Source organism: Sorex fumeus, unplaced genomic scaffold, assembly GCF_029834395.1.
Source record: "Sorex fumeus unplaced genomic scaffold, SorFum_2.1 ptg000010l, whole genome shotgun sequence".
NCBI classification, from domain to species: domain Eukaryota; kingdom Metazoa; phylum Chordata; class Mammalia; order Eulipotyphla; family Soricidae; genus Sorex; species Sorex fumeus.
The window spans coordinates 32,387,970-32,413,846 of record NW_026606067.1 but is presented as its reverse complement, the minus strand read 5'-3'; the positions used below and the strand labels follow the sequence as shown (position 1 = coordinate 32,413,846).

Genomic DNA, 25,877 nt, shown 5'->3' with positions numbered 1-25,877 from the left:
CTTTTTGGAATCCCAAGTTGGGCACAAAAATGCTATTTATTAACGTTACTAAGTTAGTAAGATTTATTTAAAATATTTAACTGGTTACTTTCACTGATTTGGGAGCAATAAAAACTATACCAGTATTTTATTATGGTTTTCACACAAAGTCATGAAAACTCTTTGAAGCATGCAAGTTCTGTTAGAATTGAAATCCTGACTGTGCGATCAACAATTTTACCTTTGCTTTTTATTTTGGATATCCAGGTATTCAGTCTTAAGATTTTTATGTGTGTTTGCCTATCATTTTATTTTCTGTTTTCTTTTACAGATGCAAATACTGTGACAGATCATTTAGCATATCTTCCAACCTGCAGCGGCATGTCCGCAACATTCACAACAAGGAGAAGCCTTTTAAGTGTCATTTATGTGATAGGTGTTTCGGTCAGCAAACCAACTTAGACAGACACCTAAAGAAACATGAGAATGGGAATATGTCTGGTAGGTAATTGATTGCGCTACAAGAAGATGGCTTATTTTTAAAATAAAAATGTGATCTTTCTTTCCTTGTTCCACTTGGACACCAAAACCAGATCATTGTGAAAACTTGCAGCCCATTTCCTTTGAGATTTTTCAATGATGTGGTCGTTGAATAATATACAATTTAGAGCCTTATTTGGATTATTATTTTTTTAATTCTCCTGAACTCATCTCAGTGGGCAGTCTCAAGCAAAAAGAATCATGACGCAAATTCACAGGGGACTTGTAAATCAAGATTTCCTAAGTTGCAAGAAACAATCTTTCTAACTATTGGCAGAGAATGTGACCCCCAGGCTCAGTAGGACTTCCAGAGTGGCAGGTCCAGAATATCATGATCTCAATAGTAACTGAGAAACCAGAGCTGCTATTGTGGAAAGGTTACTATTCAGGGACACATTGTAGGCTAGTTTTTTAAAGAGAATACTCATAGAAGATTATCTACATGACCTGATTGATCCAAAGCAAATGCTATTACTGTGTGATTTTGGTAACAAATTCGGGTATAGGTTAAATTTAAAGTGTGAACATATATGTATATAATATACAAAAAACCTAATTCTCCTTTTTTTTTAATTAACTTGAACTGTTCAACACATAGTAGAAGAGATAGTACATTTTCTTGCCTTTGGCTTAGTAAGAGTTAGATTATAAACCATCAAGCCAACTGGCTTGTATGTACGAGCCAACCTTTGTGGCCACAATTTGTTTCCAGAGAATCAAGGAAATGCCTTAGGAACAGGGACAGAATTGAGAATTGAACTTGGAGTTTGGGAAAAGAGTCTTTAACTACAGCAAAGAGGTTTATTTAAATCAATAAACTTGACATAAGGAATGATTTTTTATCGTCAAGGCTTTTTCTACTGCAAAGTCACATTTCTTATGCTCTTAAGTGAATATATATACTGTTCATTATCCTTAAAGCCAAAAATATTGTGATCAAGTTCTAGAGACAGAAATTTAATCTACATACAAAACTGATCAGACTTTCCATACAGTCATGCTACTTGCGTCCATACTACATACTACTATAATTTTTCTAGTTAAAATTATTTTAGAAAATATAACAGTTCTTTATCTAGGCATTATGGTTCCAATTTTATAGGTAAAGAAACTGAAATCATTTTGTAATCCACAGGTCAATTATTTTTATGTTTATCTTATACTGTCTCCAGCCTCTGGGCTAAAATGTCTTGTGTCTACCCATGGATTACCTGATCAAATCATAATGCTGAATCTTTAGCGTTCTCTTTATTTAGTGATGGACTTAATTTACCACAGAGACAATTAATTACAGCCAGAATTAAGAAAGCAGGTTTTTTTTTCTGACAGGAACTGTTTTAGATCTCTTTATAATTTGATTCACCTAGTTTCTTCACTGTTTGAATAAAAGTATTCCCATGTCACAAGTGGAGGTATGAGGAAACCAGAGGAAAAACATCTTTGGAAAACTATATGATTTTAATGGTTCAAGATATTCTTCAAAGGAATTTCACTTGCCTGTGGTTTTTTTTTTTTGTAAATTGAAAGGTTTTACCTCCTAGAATTACCATTATGAAAATTCAAAGGAAAGATAAGAAAGACATTGCAGGGGATAAGTCACTTGCCTTGCGCTGGGATAGCCCCAGTTTGATTCAAGTCCCACATATGACCAAGCCACTGAGCACCCCAACCAGGAGTGATCCCTGAGCACAGAGTAAGCCCTACATACCACTGGGTATGACCCCCAACCCCCAAAATAGAATTAATTAAATTCAAAAGACTATATTTTAGAAAGCAACATTAATCAAATTCAAAAGGAATGAGGTTCCAAATACGTGACTATTGAAACAGTCTTTTTCACAAGACTTTCTTCTCTCTCAGGGACAGCAACATCGTCGCCTCATTCTGAACTGGAAAGTACAGGTGCAATTCTTGATGACAAAGAAGATGCTTATTTCACAGAAATTCGAAATTTTATTGGGAATAGCAATCACGGCAGCCAGTCTCCCAGGAATACAGAAGAGAGGTAAAGCTTATTTTCTTGTTTTGCTACGACTTTTGGAAATGAGTATTTCATACACATGTGCTATCCCCACTTTGCAACACAGCTGTTATGCCATTGGCTGGTATATATTTCCTGCAGGCAGAATACAAATGCTATTCCAAAAACTTTATATGTGTTCATTTAATTATCATAATAACTACACATAATAATGGCTGTTATTAGGTAATTTTATCAGTGAAAGAAAACACTGAAGACTAAATAACTTGCCTGAAGTCGCATAAGAGGTGGATTCAACCCAGACTGTCTGATTCCGGAGTCCATTTGTTTACTACCAAGCTGTTCTGTTTCTCTTAAGAGTTCATTAAAATATGTTATCGTAACTTTCCATGTAAGAGACTAGGGGTGCAGCTCAGTGTTACAACACTTGCCTCCAATGCTTAGGACCCCATTGGCACCACCAAATAAACAAAGACATGCTAATTCTCTGCATCTAATTCCCCTCCAGTCCCTGGGAACAACAACATGAAGTGTTGCAACATCACAAATCCAGTCAAAAGGAAAGGAAAGTCACCACAGAGATTCAGTTGAATTATCAGGCAATAGTTGTTGCTATTCTGTTTCACACGTTATAAATCATATGGGCCTATCTTCTTAATGTGTACCTGGTTTTATTTGTATATTTATCTTTATATAATACATTTCTTTAAATAAAAGTTATATCTTAAATTTATCTTAAGTTTGCAGTCAATGTCACCCATGTGTATATATTACATAGAAGTCATTTGAGAATGCTAAATAAGATTCTATAACTATAGAATATGCTATCAGGTAGTTATTCAATTTATTTTCTGACATGTTTGTTTCAGTGCATGAAAATGATTATCTGTTTCCAGTGCCTGGTACTCTGGTTCCCACTTAACTTTATAAATATCAAACAATTATGGCTTAATTAATACAGTAATTATTTTAGTGCTGCTGATAATAATATTTGTCTAGTAGTTTATACTTTGCATGATGCTATGAACATTTTTTTTACCAAGGCTACTGGTTAGTTTTTCTTTCTTCTGGTATAATTAAATACCTGATATTGAGGTCTAGATTTTTAGGAATATCACTACCCAATGGCTTATTGAATTAGAATACTGCCTTAGGACCACATTAATAATGTATTTAAACATAAAATTACTAACTATATAATTACTTTTCATCACACCAGTATTGTTAGTGTACTCTAATTTTGATGTTGTCAAGAGTCAAAGTTAATTATCATAGGTAGTTTTTCATTGAGGGAAGTTTCAAATAAACATTATTTCCTCTAATAATGTGCAAGTTCATGGTCACTTCTGTTACTTTTTTTGTATAAACATTTATCAAGGAGGGAAACAAACAAAAAACTCTCCTCCCGTTGTTCATCGATTTGCTCGAGCGGGCCCACTAGGGTCTCCATTTTTTTGAGACTTTTTGTTACTGTGTTTGGCATATCGAATACGTCACGGGTATCTTGCCAGGCTTTGCCGTGTGGGTGAGATACTCTCTGTAGTTTGCCAGGCTCTCTGAGAGGGGCGGAGGAATCGAACCTGGCTCTGCCGGGCTGGCTGTGCGCAAGGCAAACGCCCTACCACTGTGCTATAGTGGTGTGCATAGCTGCCTTCCAAGGAGGGAAAAGGAGAAATAATTTATGTGACAGTTCCAGGCTATAAGATATGTATTAAAACATTGCAGTTGGACTATCTTGTTTTCTGTTCAATTCTGTTCAAGAGCCCATGTGTGTGTGTGCATGTGCTTGCCCATGCCTATGCATAAGACATCAAGAGAAGATGTTTAGAGGAACAGAGGTAGATACAGATATACAGCAACAGAGAGAGACAGAGGCAGATAATCGGAGGAAGAAGTAGTAAGAAGTAAGAAAGCAAGACCCATTCTTACATTTTGGTAGTGATGGTTATCTGATACAAATAAGAAGTGCTTACAAAAATCACCATTTGGCTTTTAAAATGCCTGTTCAGACTTTCTATCCTTGAGTTTGAGATTTGTGAGCTATACCGTCTGGCTTCAACATGTCTCGATAGCATACAAGTAAAAAAGATTGAGTCATCTAACTTCCTTGCCCTTGCCAAACTGCTCTCTGACTACTTTTGATGTAATTTATTTTTGATAAGTTGTCACATTTGAGAGCATAATCAGCAAATAGGTTGCTGTAATCATGTTGGATTTTTTTACTCTTGATTCTCTTATATTCACTCTTTTGTTATTTTACTTTTTCTTTCACTTTTAAAAATAACAGTTTTAATCCATTTTTAAAACTATCAAGTTGGCAGTGTATCTGGAAACTAATGTTTTATGTCTGTGCAAAACATGTTTCTATCATACTTTTATAAAAGATGTATAGATTTAAATAGTTTAAAGATTATCATACCAAAAACTCTTAACAGTAATATTAATTTTTCTGATCAAATGAATTTTTACTGTGTGCATTTTTTACATTTGATATTTAAATTTATTTTATTATATATTTTTATAAAATTTATTTTATTATGGAAATCTAGATAGTAAGTGATATTCACTATTCAATATATGCTAACATGATGGGACTGTATTATGTATTTACCTTCTCTGCTGTTATAGGACAAGTAGCATTAAGTATAAAAATTGCTCATGACTATAACAAGAATATGGACATTTCAGCAAGTTCTGAACTAGTATAAAGATGAAAAAGTAAAACATTGTAGAAAGATATGAATAGCTGTGATATATATATATATATATATATATATATATATATACTTGGAGGTAGCACTGTCCTCCTGTTGTTCATATATATATATATATATATATATATATATATATATACACACATTGATTCCTTTAATAGCACAATCTCTACCAAAATTTCTAAACTTGAATGTGCCCCTAACTTCTGTAGTCTTATATCATTAAAAGGAGATAGTGTCAAGCTCTAAATATTTATAATAATCTTGTAACAATTTTAGCTTTAAATCTTACAGTGAAAGATAGTCCATTCATTTAATTCTACAACAAGAGATTTACAAATTCAATTTACATATGTTCTAATTTGTAACCTGATTGATGTATCCTAATTTGGTAAAAGCTTTCAAATATATAGCATTATAACTCAAAGAAGTTTTCAAGCTTTCTCACAGTTAAAAATTTGTTATCATATTCTAGTCCTATTACATAACAGTCACTAAACTATTACAAATGACTGTATAACTGTAACTTTCTTCTTTTGCAACGTTATATTTAATATTCTTACTGAGCAAGCCTTCAAGAAATATTTGTACAATTACATTTTTAATCATTCCCACTCGGTGTTATCTTGGGGAACAAGGAATATTTTTACCTGTAGACTTTCAAGGAAAATTTGAAAATACTACATATAAGCAGGCTGGAGCGATAGCACAGCGGGTAGGGCGTTCGCCTTACAAGCGGCCAACATGGCCAACCCGAGTTCGATTCCTCTGCCCCTCTCAGAGAGCCTGGCAAGCTACCGAGAGTATTTGATATGCCAGACACAGTAACAACAAAGTCTCCAATGGAGACATTACTGGGCCCGCTCGAGCAAATCGACGATCAATGGGAGGGCCTTTACCTTTTTACATATAAGCGAGATCTTTTATAGATATATATTTTTTCAGTATCATAATTTGAAATATGGTTGCAGCCATTAATTTATAGTCACAAATCTTAGACATGAGGCACTAAACACATCCAAATTTGAATTGAATGTAGGAATTACTCAGTATCATTTAGAAATCCCAAATAATGATTGGTTAGACCTTTGCACCTACTTTTAAATTTTCTTTGAAGTGTTAGATATATTTGTATGTATATGCATATGTGTGCATATATATGTATATGGGCTGGAGCAATAGCATAGCTGGTAAGACGTTTGCCTTACACGCGGCCGACCCAGTCAACCTGAGTTTGATTCCTCCGCCCCTCTTGGAGAGCCCAGCAGGCTACCAAGAGTATCTCGCCCACACAGCAAAGCCTGGCAAGCTACCCGAGACGTATTTGATATGCCAAACATAGCAGCAAGTCTCACAATGTTACTGGACCCGCTCAAGCAAATCAGTGAGCAATGGGAGGACAGTGACAGTGATATATGTATATTTATATGCACACAAATGTATATCTGACATGTGTGTCAGAACTTTTGTCATTGTTGGTCAGGAATATGAGTTTTCTAGATATCCAATATTCTAAATGGTGGGTAACTAAATACAGTAGCAAATAATACTAAGTTGAGAAACATGCTTTGTATATTTTATGTTTTTTTTTTGCTTTTGCTTTTTGGGTCACACTCAGTGATGCACAGGGGTTACTCATGGCTCTGCACTCAAGAATTACTCCTGGTGGTGCTCAGAGGCCTATATGGGATGCTGAGCATCGAACCCGGGTTGGCTGTGGGCAAGACAAACGCTCTACCCACTATACTGCCTCTCTAGTCCCTTTGTATACTTTATGTAAAAGCATCATGTATCAAGAAAATGGCTGATAAAGAGTATACAAGACTGAAATTGTTTTTCCTGCTCTGCCAAAGTCTCCATTTTTAATTTGGATTATCACTTTATTTTTTCACCTATAAAGTTCAATTATTTTCCCTTGGCTTCCTCCATAAAGCATAAAGAAGCAAAAAGTTTACTAACGGAGTGTTCAAAATTTCAACTTTTTTAACCAGGCATGATAATAGGACTAATTGCACATTTAAAGATGAAACCAATAATTGGATATTTTTTCTTTTCTTTTGAAAGAATGAATGGCAGTCACTTTAAGGACGAAAAGGTTTTGGTGGCCAGTCAAAATTCAGATTTACTGGATGATGAAGAAGTAGAAGATGAAGTGTTATTAGATGAGGAGGATGAAGAAAATGATATTACTGGAAAAACAGGAAAGGAAACAGTGACAAGTAGTTTACACGAAGGAAACCCTGAAGATGACTATGAAGAATCTAGTGCTCTGGAGATGAGCTGCAAGACATCTCCAGTGAGGTGAGCACTTCATTAGTATTGGGAAATAAAGCAAGGGTACACTTATGGAATCAATACCTATTGCTATTTTCCCACTAGAGAATTAATTTAGGTAATCAGAAATATGAGTAATAAATCACACACATTTATTTGAGTTAGTAAAACATTTTTCAGTGGATTAATTTTAAGTAGATGAAAATAAGACAGCCATCAACAAAATATAAGAATGTAATATAAAAATATAAATGTATCATAAATATAAGAATGTAAATACAGTGGTATCTAGATTATCCTGAGAGAGGAATGACAATGACACAACTACACAGTTATTTACTTAAACACCTATAAAACACAATGAGAAAGAAGTTTCAGCACCCTAATTTATTTAGCCATCTATTCAAATAGTATTGAGATAAATTTTGCCTCATTTGACCCATAAGAAATCTATCTAGATGATAGATTTTTAATGGAAAAATTTAACCAAACTAACTTGATGGAAATTTGCATAGATTTTGTATGGATAGCTGGTACTGATCGAATATTATCATGACTGGCTTTGTTTTCATTAAAAACTATAAACATGAATTCTGTCAGCACTGCATTGGTGACTTAATATGCCATCGACTTTAATACTTTGATCTCAAATACATACCATAAAAAATTGACAAGAATATAAAGATACTGTTTTTGCCAATATTTTAAGTGCCCAGTAATTGGTAAGTGCTACTGTAATACTACAAATACATTATAGCATTTGACAGCTGAAGAGGTTCAAATGCAAAGTGACTTGGTTAGATAACAAAATGACAAACAAAACAGAGCAAAACAAAACTGTGTTTACCATTGGTTCATTTTAGGTATAAAGAGGAAGAATATAAAACTGGACTTTCTGCTTTAGATCATATAAGGCACTTCACAGATAGCCTCAAAATGAGGAAAATGGAAGATAACCCCTATACTGAAGCTGAGCTGTCTTCTTTTAGTGCTTCCCATGTGCCGGAGGAGCTTAAACAGCCGTTACACAGAAAGTCCAAATCACAGGTACATATTTTCCTGTAGTATAGCATCATGGTAACATTTTGTGTGAAACTGTACATTTTCTCTGATCACCAAGGGCAGATATTCTGCCTTTATCATATTCTATTATTTGAACAGTCTGAGATGCTTTACTCAAAATATTCATGTATTTATTCTGGCCAAAGACAAAGTAGTTAAGAAATAAAGCAATTAATGTGGCTGCACCATGCATGAGACTTCTATGGCGAGCCCTAGCCTATAATGAGCTGTACTTTGTATTGCATTTTCCTCCTGTAAAAATGATTCCATTTTCATTTGCACCTGCTTATAGATTACTTCTGAATTTATTTTACAGTGTCTTTGTGTTCATAATTTTTGTTAGCATGATTTCTAGTTTAATCTTTAATAAGGCAAGTCCTCTCATAACTATGTGTAAATACCAAATAAGACACCTCAAAGTTTTTTAACATAACGTAAAGGAAGTATTTTCAACTTAATCTCTGTATTTAGCTACATTGTTCTTTACTAAGGACGATATAAAATAAACTCAGTACCGTATTCATTGGCAAAATTATTTGATCTACTAGTTCATTTTTCAACATACAAAATGTCAAACAGTGTTATCATATTAAGTTAACAACATTTGGAAATCATTTCCTATTTGAGATACTATAGCTAATCTTAACAAATGTGCTCGTTTCTCAACTAAGATGGAGAAAACACTATTCCAGGGTGATAGCATAAAGTTTCAAAACTTAGACAATTAAGTAATAGTAGACAATTAAATAATGAGTATGGAACCTGTAGAAAAAATAAATGTTTTTCTAAATTGAAGAAAAAACAGCTTGTCTTCCCACTGGAGCTGTGTAAATCCAGGAAATTGAGAATCTCACTGTATGAGGTTCCATTTCCTCATTGTAGATTTGAAGGAGTGATGAAGGTATTTAATATTTGTCTTACTTTATGATTCAGTGGAAATAAAAATGAAATATTCAGTTTCTAGCCATTAAAAGTATACTAGTCAGATTAGACATTTTATTTCATGTAAAAATACCCATATGAGGCAGTTGCTAGGTTTTGAATTTGTTTTTAATTCTTGATTTCCCATTTTTCCTAATGATCAGAGATGCTGGAAGGTTTATGTGTATTTGTTTTGGAGGCTACAGTGGGCAATGTTCAGGTTTGAAGATGTCAGACATTTATTTCAAATTAAATTTATTTTATAAGATACTTCAATCTTTCAGTTGTTATTATTAGTAGTCATATGCTGGGCACTGTTGCTCTGTTTATTTCTTTTAAGTACCAAAAAGCAGATATTCTATATTTACCATTTTTAATACAATGAATATATTCTTGTATTTACTCTGTGGTTTTTATAGTTATTAAATCCAAAATACTTGACCACTAACACTTTGGTGGCTGTGTTTGCATGGAATTATCTCTGTAAAACTCTATCCTGAAACCTTTAATTTTGGGTACTTTTGTCAAATTGAGCTAAAAAATTTGTGTAAGTCACTGTGTATCATTCTTCCATTAATTCCAACTTTATAGTAAGAACCTGACCTTAAAAAAGTGAAGCTACTTGCCCAAGGTCTCACACCTAGGATAAAAAAAAAAAGGCAGGTTAAAACCCATTATAAATCCAGGATTCTGAAATTTTCTCTATATTCATTTTCACTTTTCTAAACAATGGAATGGATTTTGTTCAAACTATTTCAGAATGTCTTTATCTTGATTTTCTAAGTCTAAAATTAGGCAAGATAATTTAAATTCTCTTAAACCATAATTTAAACTCTACCAAACACAGATCTTTATTCTTTATTGTTCATACCCCAGGAAAAACCACAGCGCCCTGGTATAGAGTAGATGCTTAATAAATACTTGTTACATGGATGCTGAGACTTTGTGGAGGTTCAGACGGCAAATTACATCCGTAAAATTTAAGTGTGTACATTTAGAGCAACGATCCAGCAAATCGAAATCAGCCTGAAAGGGCAGATTTTCTAACTGAATGCCATGATTACGGAAGAAACCACAGACTGGCCACATGTCTCAGCACGACTCCCAGAGATGAAATTCTGCTTAACAACAGAGGCATTTTGTCTTTGTTTACAGACAGTGGAATGTCTTTGGCAGAACTTTAATGATTCCACTTCAGCAGCATTTTGACAAGCAAGTTTAGCAATGGATGAGACCAACAATAGCAAATCAACAGTGAAAAGTTCACTCACAAGTCAAGACCAAACATTTCATTTGAATATTTTAGTTGGCAGCAAGTGGGGGAGTCTGGACAGTTATTTAAAATTTGACATCATAATTGGGAAGCAAGAGCACTTCCTCAAAGAGCACCTCCCTGCATCTCTTGCTCAGCACACATTGCTTAGGTCAGAAGATTGTTGCATTTTGCATTTTGTTTTATATAATTTTGAGGGAGAATTACTTCACTTACCCCAAATTTCCAAGCCTATGGGTGTCAGCATGGAATACTTTATCCATAGAAGGGAACTGAAGAAAGGGCACTGGACTTAAAATTAGACAGAAATTATTGTGCTCCTCTACCTCGTTGAATGACTTTGGGCAAGTCATTTCCCCTAAGTGATATCAATTATAAATTAGGACTGAGATTGTTTTACACTTCATTTAGATGAATACCGGTCAAGGTAGGTCTATCTACTATTCATATGTAGTTTCAATTATAAGCATGTGTGATATTTTGGTGACTAATACATGTGCAAGAATAATGGCTGGATGGGACAGATAGAGAGATGAGTATGCTTTTCAATGAAGCCATACTGGCATTTTATGTAATACAGTAAATTTTCTGGTATAAAAAAGATTTTTAAAAATTGTATTTAAAGAGCAACTATTTACCAAATTATTGGCAGATTAAATTTAGGCATACAGAATTCCAACACCAATCCCAGCACCAGTGTACACACCCTCCACCAGAGTTCCCAGCCTCCCTCCTGCCTTCTCTCCCTGTTTCCCTCTACCTTTCTTTCACCTGGACAGGCACGTTTCAAAGTTTGAAGTTTATAGTTTAGATCTCATGATTTGAGTGCTGTTGAGTCTGTGCTTTGGAAAGATGGCTGTAACACTCCCACATTTCTAGTATATCTGAGACCTCTCGTCCCTGTTTTCCCATTACTTCTCTTTCTCATCTTCTTGCTTACTCCCTCAATTTCTCTGTCCTTCTTCCTATACTCTGGGGTTCCCAGGGTAATCTAAGCATCCCCCCTTCACTGCATTAGATTTCCTCCTTTACTGTATTAAATTTTCTGTCCTGTCAAAAATGTTGCTTCTGTGGCCTGTTAATACGAAGCGCCAGCAGTGACCCCAAATCACTGAAGCAACAGAAATTGTCCCATACGTTTCCAAACACACATACGAGGAGGGCTGCTTTACTCTGAGAGTTCCTTCTCCATTTTAGCATTAACTGGTGATATTTTCTATTGTTCTTTAAGATGTGATGTTTTCAAAATGATGCTTTCGAATGTTATTTACCAAGTGTCTCTTTTCTGTACCAGGCATATGCTATGATGTTGTCGTTGTCCGACAAGGAGTCCCTCCATTCGACGTCCCATAGTTCTTCCAACGTGTGGCATAGTATGGCCCGGGCCGCCGCGGAGTCCAGTGCCATCCAGTCCATAAGCCACGTATGACACGGCCAGGGTTGACCGGATTGGGACCAAGTCCAACAGCAGCGTGGCTCTTTCACATAGGACTATTTAAAAGACTGCTGAGCAGAATGCCTTAGAAACCTGAAGGGTCACTCATTTAAAGCCTGGTGACCTTAAACTGAATGATTAAAATAAAAAAGAAAGAAAAAAGAAACTATTTATTCTCAATATTTTGTTTTGCACAGCAAAGGCAGCTGCTGACTTCTGGAGGATCAATGTGACTTAGAGTGATTCAATGAAAATGAAAAACTTGCTGGACAGAAAGTTGTTCACCCTGCCCTAGATCTAGGGTGGGTGGGAGGGGCAATTGAGACGCAGCATTGATATGAATGAACACTCCTTAGAAATGGAATTCTTTTTTGTACAAGATCACCTGATATCTGATTGAGAACAGTTGCTTTTTAATTACAGAGTTAATTGTTTTTCTTTGTTAAAGTTTTATGTAATTTAACCCTTTGAAAATGGAAGTAGTTGGATGAAATGCACACTCGATTATAGAAACTGATAACAGGAATATTTCTTCCCCCTTAACTTTTGCCTTCTTAAGTATATTGTTTAAAACTTAGGGAAAAGGGTATGTGTATATTGTAAACTATGGATGTTCAGTGCTCAAAGAGGTTAAGTCAATGAAGAATCTTGTTCATCACCAAGACAGCTGTACCACTACACTAATAAAATGTTTGCCAAATCCTTGTAATAACATCTTAATTTTAGACAATCATGTCAGTTTTTTAATGTTTAATTTGTGTGTGTGTTGCGTGTATCATGTATTTATTTGTTGGCAAACTATTGTTTGTTGATTAAAATAACACTGTTCCAGTCAGCCACTACTTTTTGACATCTGAGGCACACACCTTTCTGAATTTCAAGGACCAAGGTGACTCGACCTGTGTATGGAGTGCCAAACGGTGTTTGGCTTTTCTTAACATTCCTTTTGTTTTGTTTTGTTTTTTCTTCTTAATGAGCTAAATACGAATAGATGCAACTTAGTTTTTGTAATACTGAAATTGATTCAATTGTATAAATGATTATAATTTCTTTCATGAAAGCATGATTCTTCTGATTGAAAACTGTACCCCATATTTTATGCTGGTTGTCTGCAAGCTTGTGCGATGTTATGTTCATGTTAATCCTATTTGTAAAATGAAGTGTTCCAAACCTTATGTTAAAAAAGAGAAGTAAATAACAGACTGTATTCAGTTATTTTGCCCTTTATCGAAAAACCAGATTTGTTTTCTTTTTTTTTTGTTTGTAATCTCATTTTGAAATAATCAGCAAGTTGAGGTACTTTCTTCAAATGCTTTGTACAATATAAACTGTTATGCCTTTCAGTGCATTACTATGGGAGGAGCAACTAAAAATAAAGACTTACAAAAATGCTTATTTTTCCCATAGTGTGATATTTCCCTCTGGGATCCTGATTTAAAGTTACATGTCTGTGGCCTTGATGCCCTCACAGATACATGGAAAGAAGGGCATGTTTTTATTGTTTTAAGATGATATGGAGGATAACCTTTGCTTCTCAGGAAATTGAGAGAGTTGGGGTTGCTCCCACTCATTGTTCAACTTTCTCCATGTGGTATGAAGTTAGGACTCTTGTGAAATACCATGTACTCCTGGTGTCACTCCGTGTCTGTTGCGAACAATTAAACTACACCAAAAATTTTTTCTCCTTATTTTTACATAGTGCATGCCAAGAGATCTCTTGTTTATTTATAATTACACATATACTGTTAACTTATGAAGGAAAGAAATCATTTATCTTTGCTAGTTTTAAGTAATACAATTTTTTTTACTGTTATAATCAGTGTAGACATAACTTTGTATTTTCTCTTGTGACTTGTGGCGAAAAAAATCAATATATAATGCTCAATTTTTTCAAAATAAATATTAGTGATTCTTCCATATTCCACCAGGCTGATCCATTATACTTTCTTTAGGTACTTTGATTTTGTTAGAAATTTAGGCTTCCTGCTTTTCCCTAATATAAGAATGGCATTTTAACTTCCATGTGCACATTTATTTCTATGTGTATGTACACAGATTATCAAAATATGAAATATTTACCATTAAATTTTCTTGCATAATGGATATTCTGATTTTTTTGTTTCTTAAATATAATGCTAATTATTCTAGAGTCTGGTTAAGCCAATTTTAGGCAGCTATGAAGATTTTAAGAAGACTTAGAAATAAGAATGACATGTAGGAATAGATTGAGACTAATTATTCATTCATTTTTTTTCTTGGCCATGGCATTGTATATAATGTCTCTTCATCCTTTGCAGTATAGGAATTTTGATAATTTGTATACCTGCACATAGAAATAAATGTGCCCTACCAGGAGTGATCCTTGAACACAGCCAGAAGAGATCTCTGAGCACCACCGGTGTGTCTCCAAAACAAAACACAATACAGCTCAGTCCTTTAACTATATGAGACATTCAGAAAAACTGTCCGGAACTCTCAAAATCTTTAAGGATAGTTAAGAAAATATTTTCAAAGACTAGACATATTTATACTTTTATTTTTAGATGACTATCCACAAATCCTATTTCTGTACAGAATGAATAAAATGAGTTATGTATAGAACGTGTATCACCATTACTTAATTAACCATTACGACAGACCTGCAAACAGGCAAAATCAGTCCTGTTTTACAGATAAGGGAACTAGAGTTCAGAGAACTTAAGAACCGGGCTCAAACCTTCCCTATTGGGAACTAGAAGGTTGAGACTCCGGTTAGTCTGACTTACACGTAACTGAGAGATTCAGACATTCCAGTTCAAGTTCAGCTAAAGAAATCTAAAAAGGAAATGTTCCAAACAAAGAATGTGTCCACAGAGAGTAGAGCTGTCATAGATGTAAATGTGTCCAGGAAATACTTGGGTATCTGGGACTGTGTGGAGCTTGAAAGATAAGTGTGTGTTCACAGTGTTTGGCCACTCTCTATATGCATTCAGTGGCCATGAACCAAAAGAGGGCTGCCAAGCTGGTTGGTTATCAGTCACTGTTTATTCCAAATCTGTCCCCATTTCAGGCTCACACAGCCTATCATTCCAGTCTCCTACAGTCCCTCATACTAACCTGCCCCCATCTCGTATTCCCTTCTTCCCATGACCACTCTCAAAACCTTGGTCAGAGAGAACAACCACCAAGGGTTGAGCGTAGCAATTAGCACAAGCAGCATATACAAAGCCCCTCCTTTAGGGAAAGATCTTCTAAGACAAAGATCTCATCCTGCTAGGAGATCTGCTCAAGGGCAGAATTTCATCTCAGGACATACTTCTCCTTTCCTTAGTCCATAACATAAACAATCATCTTGAATTTACTTCTTAGTAATATTTCTAGTCATTTTATATGGACACAGTTAGAGATATATCAAGTTTAAGGGTGCCACTCCTGGGGACATCTCACTATAGATCCCAGACTACATTTCTCAGGCCAGATTAGTTCCTCTTTACCCCATCAGGATCCTTACCCAGTCATTTGTCTATGGGTCATGACAATTTGTCCATGATCTTTCTCTTAACATATTATAAGTTTTATGGATCTTGACCTGTTCCTTTTTGATGTCAGGGTATCTTAACGCTTCCCTGGGTCCATCAAAGTTCCTTTGTTGGGACCCTGCTTTGGAAGTGCTAGGAACTAAGGGCAACTGAGGCTTAAGTAAATATGACAGATACTCAGGAGTAAATATTATTCATACTCAATTAACTCCCAAGTTACAAAAGCATAGCACTGTTTTCTTGTATCTATACAAAAATGACATTGCTCTAAAATAAACTATGCAAAGTACATAAGGGAAAGAGAAAAGCAATATTTCACTTACAAATACAAAATCCGAAGTCCTCTGAAGAATCTGACTTTACAAGTCACAGCTTCGATTAGGGGAACTGAGTGATTAAAAGATAGGAGAAGCAGAGCACGAAGAAGTTAAAGATGAATACCAAAAAAATGGGAGTGTTTGGGAACATTGTGATGGGTGTAAACCTAGGCTCCTTACTGTGGAAGAGAAAAGACTGACCAATGTGATCCAACAGATAAGCATCACCACTTGATTCCCATATTCTTTTTTTTAAAATTCAGGTTATCTCAAGAAATAACCTGTATTACTAGTTCTTTTGAAAGCATTCCAAATACTTCATTAATAAGTTAAGGGCCTTAGTCATCTTGCTTGCAAATTTCTAGCAGGTGACCTGAGTATCCTTTATGCTTCTTAAAAAAATAAGAAAAGATTTATCCCCAACTCATATATTGAAATTATTAATGTGGTACATATTCTAAAATAGCAAGTAAACCTATCATGCGCTAAAACAAGTGCAAATGCAGTAAAGATGGATGCTTGTTTCATTATCTCTAGGTTTAAAAGAATTGTTAATGTAATGAATGAGAGAGATAGCAGGAAAAGTTGGGGCTGGGGAAGGGAGGCTGACATGTTTGGGTCCAGAAGTCAGGAAAAGAGAATTTAGAAAAAGATAGACAGCTCTTCCTTAAGAGACTTAGGTTAGTATTCAGTTTTTCATCATATAATGCTTAACCTATTTTTTAGTATGAGAAAATATTCTTGAAGAAATATGTGTTTGAAACAAGAAAAACTTGCCTAACACCTATAACAATATATTATTGTTAGGGAGGAAGGAAAAGCTAACAAATGATGGTAAGATAGCGAAGAAGTTATAACCCTTGTGGATGACTGGTAGGGATGTAAAGTGGTTGTAAGATAACATTGGTTTGTCCTTTCTGTCTTGCTTCAGGGAGCTTAGTTTTATTGGGTTACTCCCATCACAGTGCTCCTATTCCTCTGTGTTTATGTGTAACTTCTTTCTTTGTGCCCTGTTGACATGTAAATATTGTTTTTGTCTTCTCCTTAAGTCCTTTGCATAGTTAATTCAGAGCAATATCCTTTTGATAAGGCACAAGAAGAGAGTTAATGCTATGCTTTTGTAACATGGGAGTTAATTGACTTCAGATGATATTACCTCCAAGACGTCTGTTTTCTGGACCTAAGCCTCAGTTGCCCTTACTTTCTAGCCTCCCCAAAGCAGGGGCCCAAAGAGGGACTGGCTGGACCCAGTGAGCTATGTGCTACCCTGGCATGGAAAAGGGCCTGGCCAGAGTGCCTTAATGCTTAACTATAAGTTAAGAGCATGGCCATGGACAAATTGCTGTCAACAATCCAAAAAGCAATAACTAGATTTGGACTCTCCTAGGGTTAGGAATGATTAATCCATCCTGAGCACTGTAGTCTGGGTCTGTGGAGTGATGTCCCCAGGAGAGCCATGCTCCAAACTCAATGTATCTCTTACTGTGTCCATATAAAATAACTAATATTAAGAAATAGAATTAAGATGTTAAGACTAAGGAGAGCAAAAACATCCCTAAGTGGTATTTTGCCCTTGAGCACAAGAAGGGCTTTTGATATGTTGATTTTGCTGCCAGATGGGGTGTGGATGGGCTGTGGTGACTAGTCCTAATATGGAGAGTTGGAGTGAGATGAGAGACCAGCGTAGCAAGATGGAGCTCAGAGAGACTAGCAAGGGGGACAGAGGGAGAAGAATGTAGGGGAAGAATTCAGGAGCAGGTGGGCAGAGAGATGAGAGACACGGCTGCCAGAGCAAGCATGGAGAGATGAATGGGAGAGACAGGAGGAGACCGGAATGAGGGGCAGTGTGAGACTAGAATGGGGAGCTTAATGAGCCTGGAAAGGTGCGTGGGGAGAATGGAATAACCAGCTACTTATCATCAATTGTCTTGGCCCTCATTTTCTCCTTCATGGGCCCCATGGCCTGGGCCACCCCGGGTCGGGGAGCAGTCCAAGTCCACCAAGCCTGGGTGGCAGAGCGAGAGTCACCAGGGCTCTCCCTAGCTGCCAGGAGATTATAGAGTGGTGAAATAATTATGGAAGACAGTATTATGGGTACTAAAAAAGCTCTCAAATACATAAAAAAAAAACCTAGAAAATCTCAAAAAGATACTTTTACATTTATTAATCACAGTGTCCAAAAACAGAGAAAGCAACTTGTTTGTCCTTTTATAGAGGAATAAATTTTAAAGTGTGATCTATGTAATACTATTAATATTATAAAGGAAGTGTTATTATACATGCATGGATCTTGAAGACATTGTTTCAGGATTATATGCCATCTTGAAGACTCAAATACCTAGAGGTAGAAAGTACAGTGGTAGTTGTCCAGTATAAAGGACATGAAGGAATGAGGAGTTGGTATTTAATGGGTATAGAGACTCAATTATTCAAGCGAAAAAGTAATGGAGATTAACTCTACCACATTGTGAATGAATTTGTAACTATCAAATTACATAAAATGAAAAGATAATAAATTTTATGTCTTTTATTTTACTACAGTTATAAAGGAAGGAAAAGAAAATACATATAATTCCCCACTGTATGGCTCTTTAAGCTTAAATAATCTACTTTTACATAACTTAAAGAGACACAAATTGTCAGGTAGAAATGGGAGAACACAATCATTAAATGGAAATCTATGGATCTGGGCACAGAACTGCCAGAACTGGTGAATAGGTGACTGCGAGAACCCATGGGTAATTATTACACTTTTATAATTAATATAAAGCAATTGCCATTTATAATTTAGTCTCTTTTTGTCACTATGGTCTCAAGAGTCCTCAGAGGGATAACATAATAATGTAGGTAGAAATATTTTCAGCATATGCAAGACCTATAGACCTTTATAGACCTTATAGACCTTATAAGAATAATTATTTGAGAGGCAAGGACATAACTCAGAGGCTGGAGCACATGTTTTACATGAGAAGACCGGAGTTGGGTCTGCTTATTTAGATACCATTGGCTTACTAATTGCATGTATTTAATATATTAATAATACATGTAATACATGTATATTAATAATACATGTATTTAAATGTAATAATAATAATACAACGTTATTACAGCACACTCAATACCAAAGTGTCATCCATCCAGCACAGTCTATTGGATCTTTTTCAATTCACTCCTCCCCATATTGGAAATATCAATTTTTTGCTCAGAATTTAAGAGTTTATTTTTATTGGACATGGTCTATTTTATTGTTTTGCTTTTATATGTTGCAAACAAATGAAATCACCAGTAGTTTTCTTCACCTTCTCACTTATTCACTTATCTTGACATCCTCCAGTTCCACCCGTGGTGTAGCATAAAAGCAAAAATATATCAATTTTTATTATTTTTTAATTAAATGATGAAATTATCACTCCGATGACAATTCTACCAAAGCTGGCAATAAAACTGTAGCCAAGTGTTATCCAAAACTGAAGATTCCTCAAAGGATCTACACACCCCTTTTCAATATATGCTATAATTATGGCCAGTTAGAAATTAAAGTATTTATCTGAATAAAAAGTGTTCTGTAAGTCAATGTTTAGGAAGAAAATCATCAGATACATTAAATGTTTTAAATTATATTAATTTAATAGAGAGGATAAATAAAAATATTTGAAGAACTAGAAATGCTAAAGGAAGAAAAGAACACAAAGCAGAAAGTTGAAGGTGGCCATTTCCTGTTTGCTATGTAGTTACAGAAGTATGTCTGCTACAATTTATATACCTGATTATTTCCTTTTTACCTCTATTTGTGATTCTTGTTGTCTCCTGACTGCCCACTGCTGCCTTTCATCCCACCTGTTAAAAATCAGTTGACATAGAAAGATTGCATTCATCTGGGAAACATAAAGTAACAAAATAGGAGACTAACACCCAAGAGTGGCCGAGATTAGTACCAGGAGGTTTGCTCCATGACTTGGAGGCCAGCCGCATACGCTACAGGAAAAGGCAGCTCAGATAAGAGAAGGGAGCACCAAATAAAGGGTGTTGGGAGGATCCTCCCAGGATGGGAGAAGCATGCTGAAAGTAGATTATAGACCAAACATGATTGCCACTCAATGCCTCTTTTGCAAACCACAACACTCAAAAGGAGAGAGAGAACAAAAGGGAATACCTTGCCACAGAGACAGGGTGGGATGGAGGGATGGGGGGTGGGAGGGATATTGGGATCAGTGGTGGTGGAGAATGGGCACTGGTGGAGGGATGGGTATTTGATCATTATATAATTGAAACCCAGCACAAAAATTTGTAAGTCTACAACTGTACCTCATGGTGTTTCACCAATAAAAATTTAAAAAAAAAATCAGTTGTCAAAGGGGAATGAGAAACTAACTTTTTCAGTACCTAGGACTTTATAATAAAAAGGAATGTTGAGGCGGGAATAGTGCAGTGTATCAATAAATCTCTCTGGCATAAGATCAACTAAACCACATATGCATATCAGATTTAAGAGGAAGCCCTCCAATAATTTCTATTGTTTTTTGAATAATATCAACCTACTCACAGAGCCTCCACACCCTCTATGACTTAGTTTTTCTAACTTTCTTCTCTGTCCCAAGTTGCCTATCTGTGTCAAACATGCTGACTTACTTCTAGTAACCAAGTTTGAGTTCTACTATCAAAAACTTGTTCTATAGCAATCTGTGAACTTGGAACTCTCTTATTTTGCTTTCAGTCCAGGAAAATGCACATGGATTTTCCCACTACCACATCCCACATTCTTAGCTGGCTCAATTAACTTACTCTTCAGATTTCAACTTGTTTGATTCTTCTTCAGAGACAATTTTTTCTTCTCTGTAACCGAGTTTTTAATGTGAATTAAACAAATCTTTTGTTGTCTCTTGCCAAATCAGTTAATATATGTTCAGTGTGTATATTATAATTATAACTAGTTATATTCATATTCTCTGCCCCCGCGCCTGGGTGTTCCTTCCCGGAGTCCCTTGGAGGGGAGCGGGTTGAGCTTTCCTCCCGGCCCCGACCAGGGCTACGGCAGCCGAAGACCTCCAGGACCAGCCACCACCATGCTGAGACCACTCTCCGCACACATGAAGGTACTGGCAGAGGGACAAAGCCACGCGGGTTCCGGGGCCGAGACCTCCAAGCCTACTTGAATTGGAGTCGAGCATCTTCCACCCAGATCCTCCAAATTCCAGTAGGTGGGGGTCACACCCACCACCTGGCTGCCTGGCACCGTGTAATCCCATCAGCGGCCAAGACTCAGAGGCTATAAAATACAGATCCCGGAACCGCGCGGCCGCGGACATCTTAACAAAACTTTTTTTTATGACATCTTATTGTCTTATTTCTACTTTGGACAAACTTGCAGGCTATCGAATGTAGCCTGCCCACAGGGCTGAGTCTGGCAAACTCCCCGTGGCATACCAAATATGCCAAATACCAGTAACAATGATGGGTCTCACTCTCCTAAACAGCCTTGAATATAATCTCAGGGCTAGGATGAAAGAGACGTTACTGGGGACTGCTCGAGGCAATCGACGAATAACAGGATGATGAAATGAAAATGAAATGAAATTCATAGATAATTTAGTATTTCTTTCCCTGAGATCTTAAATTCCACAAGTGCATGATCTCTGTCTACTTTGATCAACATTGTATTCCCAGTGACCAGTATAAAGTAAGAACAATGCAACAATTCTATTACATTCTATTAAATCAGTGAAATTGGTTAATGAATACCAAATCATCATAGTTAGATAACTTTAGGATTGGAATAGATTTTATAGTACACATTTCCCCCTTCCCTTTGTTGCTTTTGCTGTTCTAATCATTTTTGTGCTTTCTTGAGTTTATTGACTAATTGAGGTGTGCTGAGGGTCTCAGCAGTAATGCCAAACTCATAGTCAACAACAGGGGAACGAGACTGGGGATTGAAACTTTGGCTTACACTTGGAATGCAGGTGCTATATCATGAATCATAATCCTAGATCCAAATACTATAGTTTTTTGTGCTTTATATGTTTTTCGATCATACTTTAGAATCAAGAAGTACTCAACCCAGGATCTAGTCAATAGTTTAAGAGGTATAGCAAGATGCCATGAATGGATGAGTTTCTGAATTATATCCCTAGAAATACATGACTCCCTGAATACTTATGCATGTGGTCCTGGTGATGTAGACAGGTAGATAGGGAAAGGCCCTTGGCAATGAAACTTGGATTAACAAAATTTCATGGAAGAAGAATTCTAGAACTGACCCGCCTTGTGGATAAAGAAAACAAAGACCTGATAAGACTATCCACAGACCCTGAGGATATAGGCCTCCTCCCCTTGATGTTCCTCTGTTTTGGACCTCCCTTTTATTCTGATTAACTTTAGTGATTCAGCCCAAAGAATACCACCACTCCCAACCTCCCTGGTAACCTCCTTCAATCACAATCACAATCACAACCATCCTGTTATTCCTCGATTGCCTCGAGCAGGCCCCAGTAACATCTCCTTCTTCCTAGCCCTGAGACTTTTAAAAAAAAAGAGCCATATTCAAGGCCCTTTCAGAGTTAGGAGAATGAGACCCTTCATTGTTACTGGTATTTGACATATTGGGTACGCCCAACTCCACGGGGAGTTTGCCAGACTCTGCCTTGTGGGCAGGTTACATTCGGTAGCCTGCCAGTTTGTCCAAAGTAGGAATGAGATGATAAGATGCCACTTCGGGGAGCTGGGTTTTATAGTCTCTGAGTCTTGGCTGTTGATGGGATTACACGGCGCCAGGGGGCCAGTTGGTGGGTGTGACCCCCGCTTACTGGAATTTGGAGGTTCTGGGTGGAGGATGCTCAGCCCTGATCCGAGTAGGCTCAGTGATCCGATCCTGATCCGAGTGGAGATCTCAGCCCCGGGACCTGCGTGCCTTTGTTCCTCTGCTGGTACCTTTCATGTGTGCGGAGAGTGTTCTCAGCATGGTGGTGGCTGGTTCTGGAGGTCTTCGGCTGCCGGAACCCTGGTTGGGGCAGGGAGGAAAACTCAACCCGCTCCCCTCCGAGGGGCCCCGGCAAGGACAGCCAGGCGCAGGGGCAGGAGACTCTGTGCTGTTTTCTTCCGGGAGCTGGGTTTTATAACCTCTTTATCAACGGACTTTTCCTGGGAAGAAGCTTCACATGGAGGCAGGCTGGAGAAACCCTATAAAGGCCACCTTGAACAAAGGAAGGGCCTATCTCCCCTCTTGAGATGTGTACTTTCATACCTTTGTGTCTAATGCTAGGATGTGCGTAGGGGCTCTCTCTCTGTCCTTGGAGAAGCCTGTGTTCTCTCTTGAGTATGTTACTCTCTTTCTCTCTTTCTCTCTCTCTCTCTCTCTCTCTCTCTCTCTCCCTCCCTCCCTCTCTCTCTCTCTCTCTCCCCCTCCACACCTAAAAATCCTCCAAATAAAATCTATTTGTTTCACTGCTTGTCAACTCCTGAAATTCCTTTCTGCGAGGCGAGACAAGACCCAGTAATCCTGGGTCCCCCGAAGCAGAGGCAGATGGGGAGAAAGTGATTGTCTTTCTCCTCCCCGCTTCACATCACCCGTGGGGTGCACTGACATCACTGGTACTTCTCTAAAACTGCACGGCCTGGAGAGCACTGGCTATCCTTATAAGCATTGAATTACTATGCCAGCCCCAGGCAGAACAGCACAAAGTGTGGTCCCTGTCTAATCAGCACTGCTAGATTTAGCTGCTATTTGAAAAACAATGACAACAACAACAGAGATTCTGTGGAAATTGAGAGGGGCTGGAGCGATAGCACAGCGGGTAGGGCGTCTGCCTTACAAGCGGCCAACATGGCCGACCCTAGTTCGATTCCTCCGCCCCTCTCGGAAAGCCTGGCAAGCTACCGAGAGTATTCAATATGCCAAACACAATAACAACAAAGTCTCCAATGGAGACGTTACTGGGCCCGCTCGAGCAAATTGATGATCAACGGGAGGGCCTTTATTTTATCTTATCTTGAAAAACAATGACAACAACAACAGAGATTCTGTGGAAATTGAGAGGTAGTACAGAGGTTTTGTTGCTTCCAGGTGGCCAACCCGGTTTTGATTCACAGTACCATATATGGTCAGCCCTGAGCATGGCCAGGAACAGTCCCAGAGCACAATGCCAGGGGTAAACCCTGAGAATTGCTGGATGTGACCCAAACTCATCCCCCCATCCAAAGAAAAATCTCCTGATCTAAGAATTCATTCTACTAATTAGTTGACATTTCACACTCATAATTGTTTGTATGAACGCTTATTAAAACATTGATAACAATAAAATATTTATCAGCATAGAAGTCAAACAAAAATAAACTAAGTGAAACAAACTGCTGTGTCTGCAGGACTATGGTTAAGTACATGAGGAGATAATCTTACCGTATTACAAATGGCTGGAAGTAATATACTGTAACATTTTGCTATTCTATGGATTATGATGAATTTTATTTGTTTTCCTATTTTTATCTACACTTTTAGATTATCTAAAATTAAACATGTGTTACTTTTTAAGTAGTAAAAACATTACTATAAAAACAATTTTCTTCCAAATTAAGTGAGCTGCAAAATGTACAGAGGTCTTGTCTGGGAAAGTGATATGGGCATATTCAGATCATCAACTTTGAGATACTGAATAAGGCCAACCTACTCACTATGAGCAAACTATTCATTTACTAACTACTTGGAATTTAGCTCAGATAAGCAGAGAAGGACGTTGTTGCAATCACTTGTACAAAAACTCTGTCAGTTTGTTATCTTTGAGGGGAAAGGTGACTTTTACAAATTTTTCTACATTATTTCCTTATAGGATAAAGTTTTGACTACTTCCTATTAACTGAAAGGCAGCAGGATCATTAAATCATTATTAATAAATCAGAACAAAGAATCGAACCTTGCTCCAAAGGAGTAAGATTAACTAGGCAAGTATAAGGTTAGCAAGTACTGTGACCTTGACAAAAGATTATTTCCTTATCACTACCAATAAAATCTTCGAAGTCTGTGATAAACACATTCTCTTCCTTAAGGTAATGCAATTATGAACTAGTGAATCCAATTCTTTTCTCTGTGGTTGAAGAGACCATAATGGGGAGCAAACAAAATGTAAGGAAAAAGATTTGAGGCATTCTCTGAATTATCAAGACTGGGACACATGTGGCAGTGGATGGAAATAGCCAGTCTGAATACTCAATTTACTTGAGGTTGGAGAATGTTCCACATAGAGGAGAAGAATGCAGATTTTTTTCTTTGCTTGTTTTAATCAAAGACTGTAGGATAACATTGGTTTGAAGAAGTTACAAAGAAACACAGAGGAATGGGAGCACTGTGATGGGAGTAACCCAATAAGCCTAAGCTTCCTGTGGCAAGGCAGAAAGGACAAACCAATGTTATCCTCCAAAAAACCAACTCTTTTATCTATATTAACGTTGCCTTTCCACAATTTCTAAAGATAAAGGTAACGACTAAGATCTTCAATTTGACTGATAAAAAATGGAAAAAAGTAAATAAAAATCTCAAAATGTTTTGAAAAGTGAAAATACATTGTAGCAGTGTAAAACAGGAAGAGATTCAATGACTCTATGGCTTTGTAAATTTCTTTTTACTGATAAAAAGATAAATACTTGTGTTGCTTAGTTCAGAATTTCTTTGAAAGAAAGTTTTACCAAAAAAGCATCCCACTCTATATATTGCTAATTTAGAGTCCATTGTTATTTTATCAGGTAAATTGGTAAAGTTTTCCTTACTGCTCTTTCCTGGTATTAAAATCAATATTTTCCTCTCTTCGTTATTCCTATAAATGGAGTTGGTTGTGTAATTAACTAAAACAAATTTTCCCCAAGAATGCCAATCAGGT

General features: G+C 36.7%; 1 protein-coding gene across 4 annotated transcripts in view; it reads left to right on the top strand.

Annotated features, from left to right (window-relative positions):
• Positions 1 to 13,570, top strand: part of MECOM (MDS1 and EVI1 complex locus) — a 633,666-nt gene extending 620,096 nt beyond the window's left edge. For all 4 annotated transcript variants that reach the window (XM_056110745.1, XM_056110744.1, XM_056110742.1 and 1 more), the window contains 5 exons: positions 311 to 480; positions 2,380 to 2,524; positions 7,279 to 7,515; positions 8,352 to 8,535; positions 12,039 to 13,570. In XM_056110745.1, coding sequence (XP_055966720.1) covers positions 311 to 480; positions 2,380 to 2,524; positions 7,279 to 7,515; positions 8,352 to 8,535; positions 12,039 to 12,173 — 871 coding nt within the window. In that variant the 3' untranslated portion in view covers positions 12,174 to 13,570. The remainder of the gene's footprint in view (positions 1 to 310; positions 481 to 2,379; positions 2,525 to 7,278; positions 7,516 to 8,351; positions 8,536 to 12,038) is intronic.
• Positions 13,571 to 25,877: the final 12,307 nt, after the last annotated feature.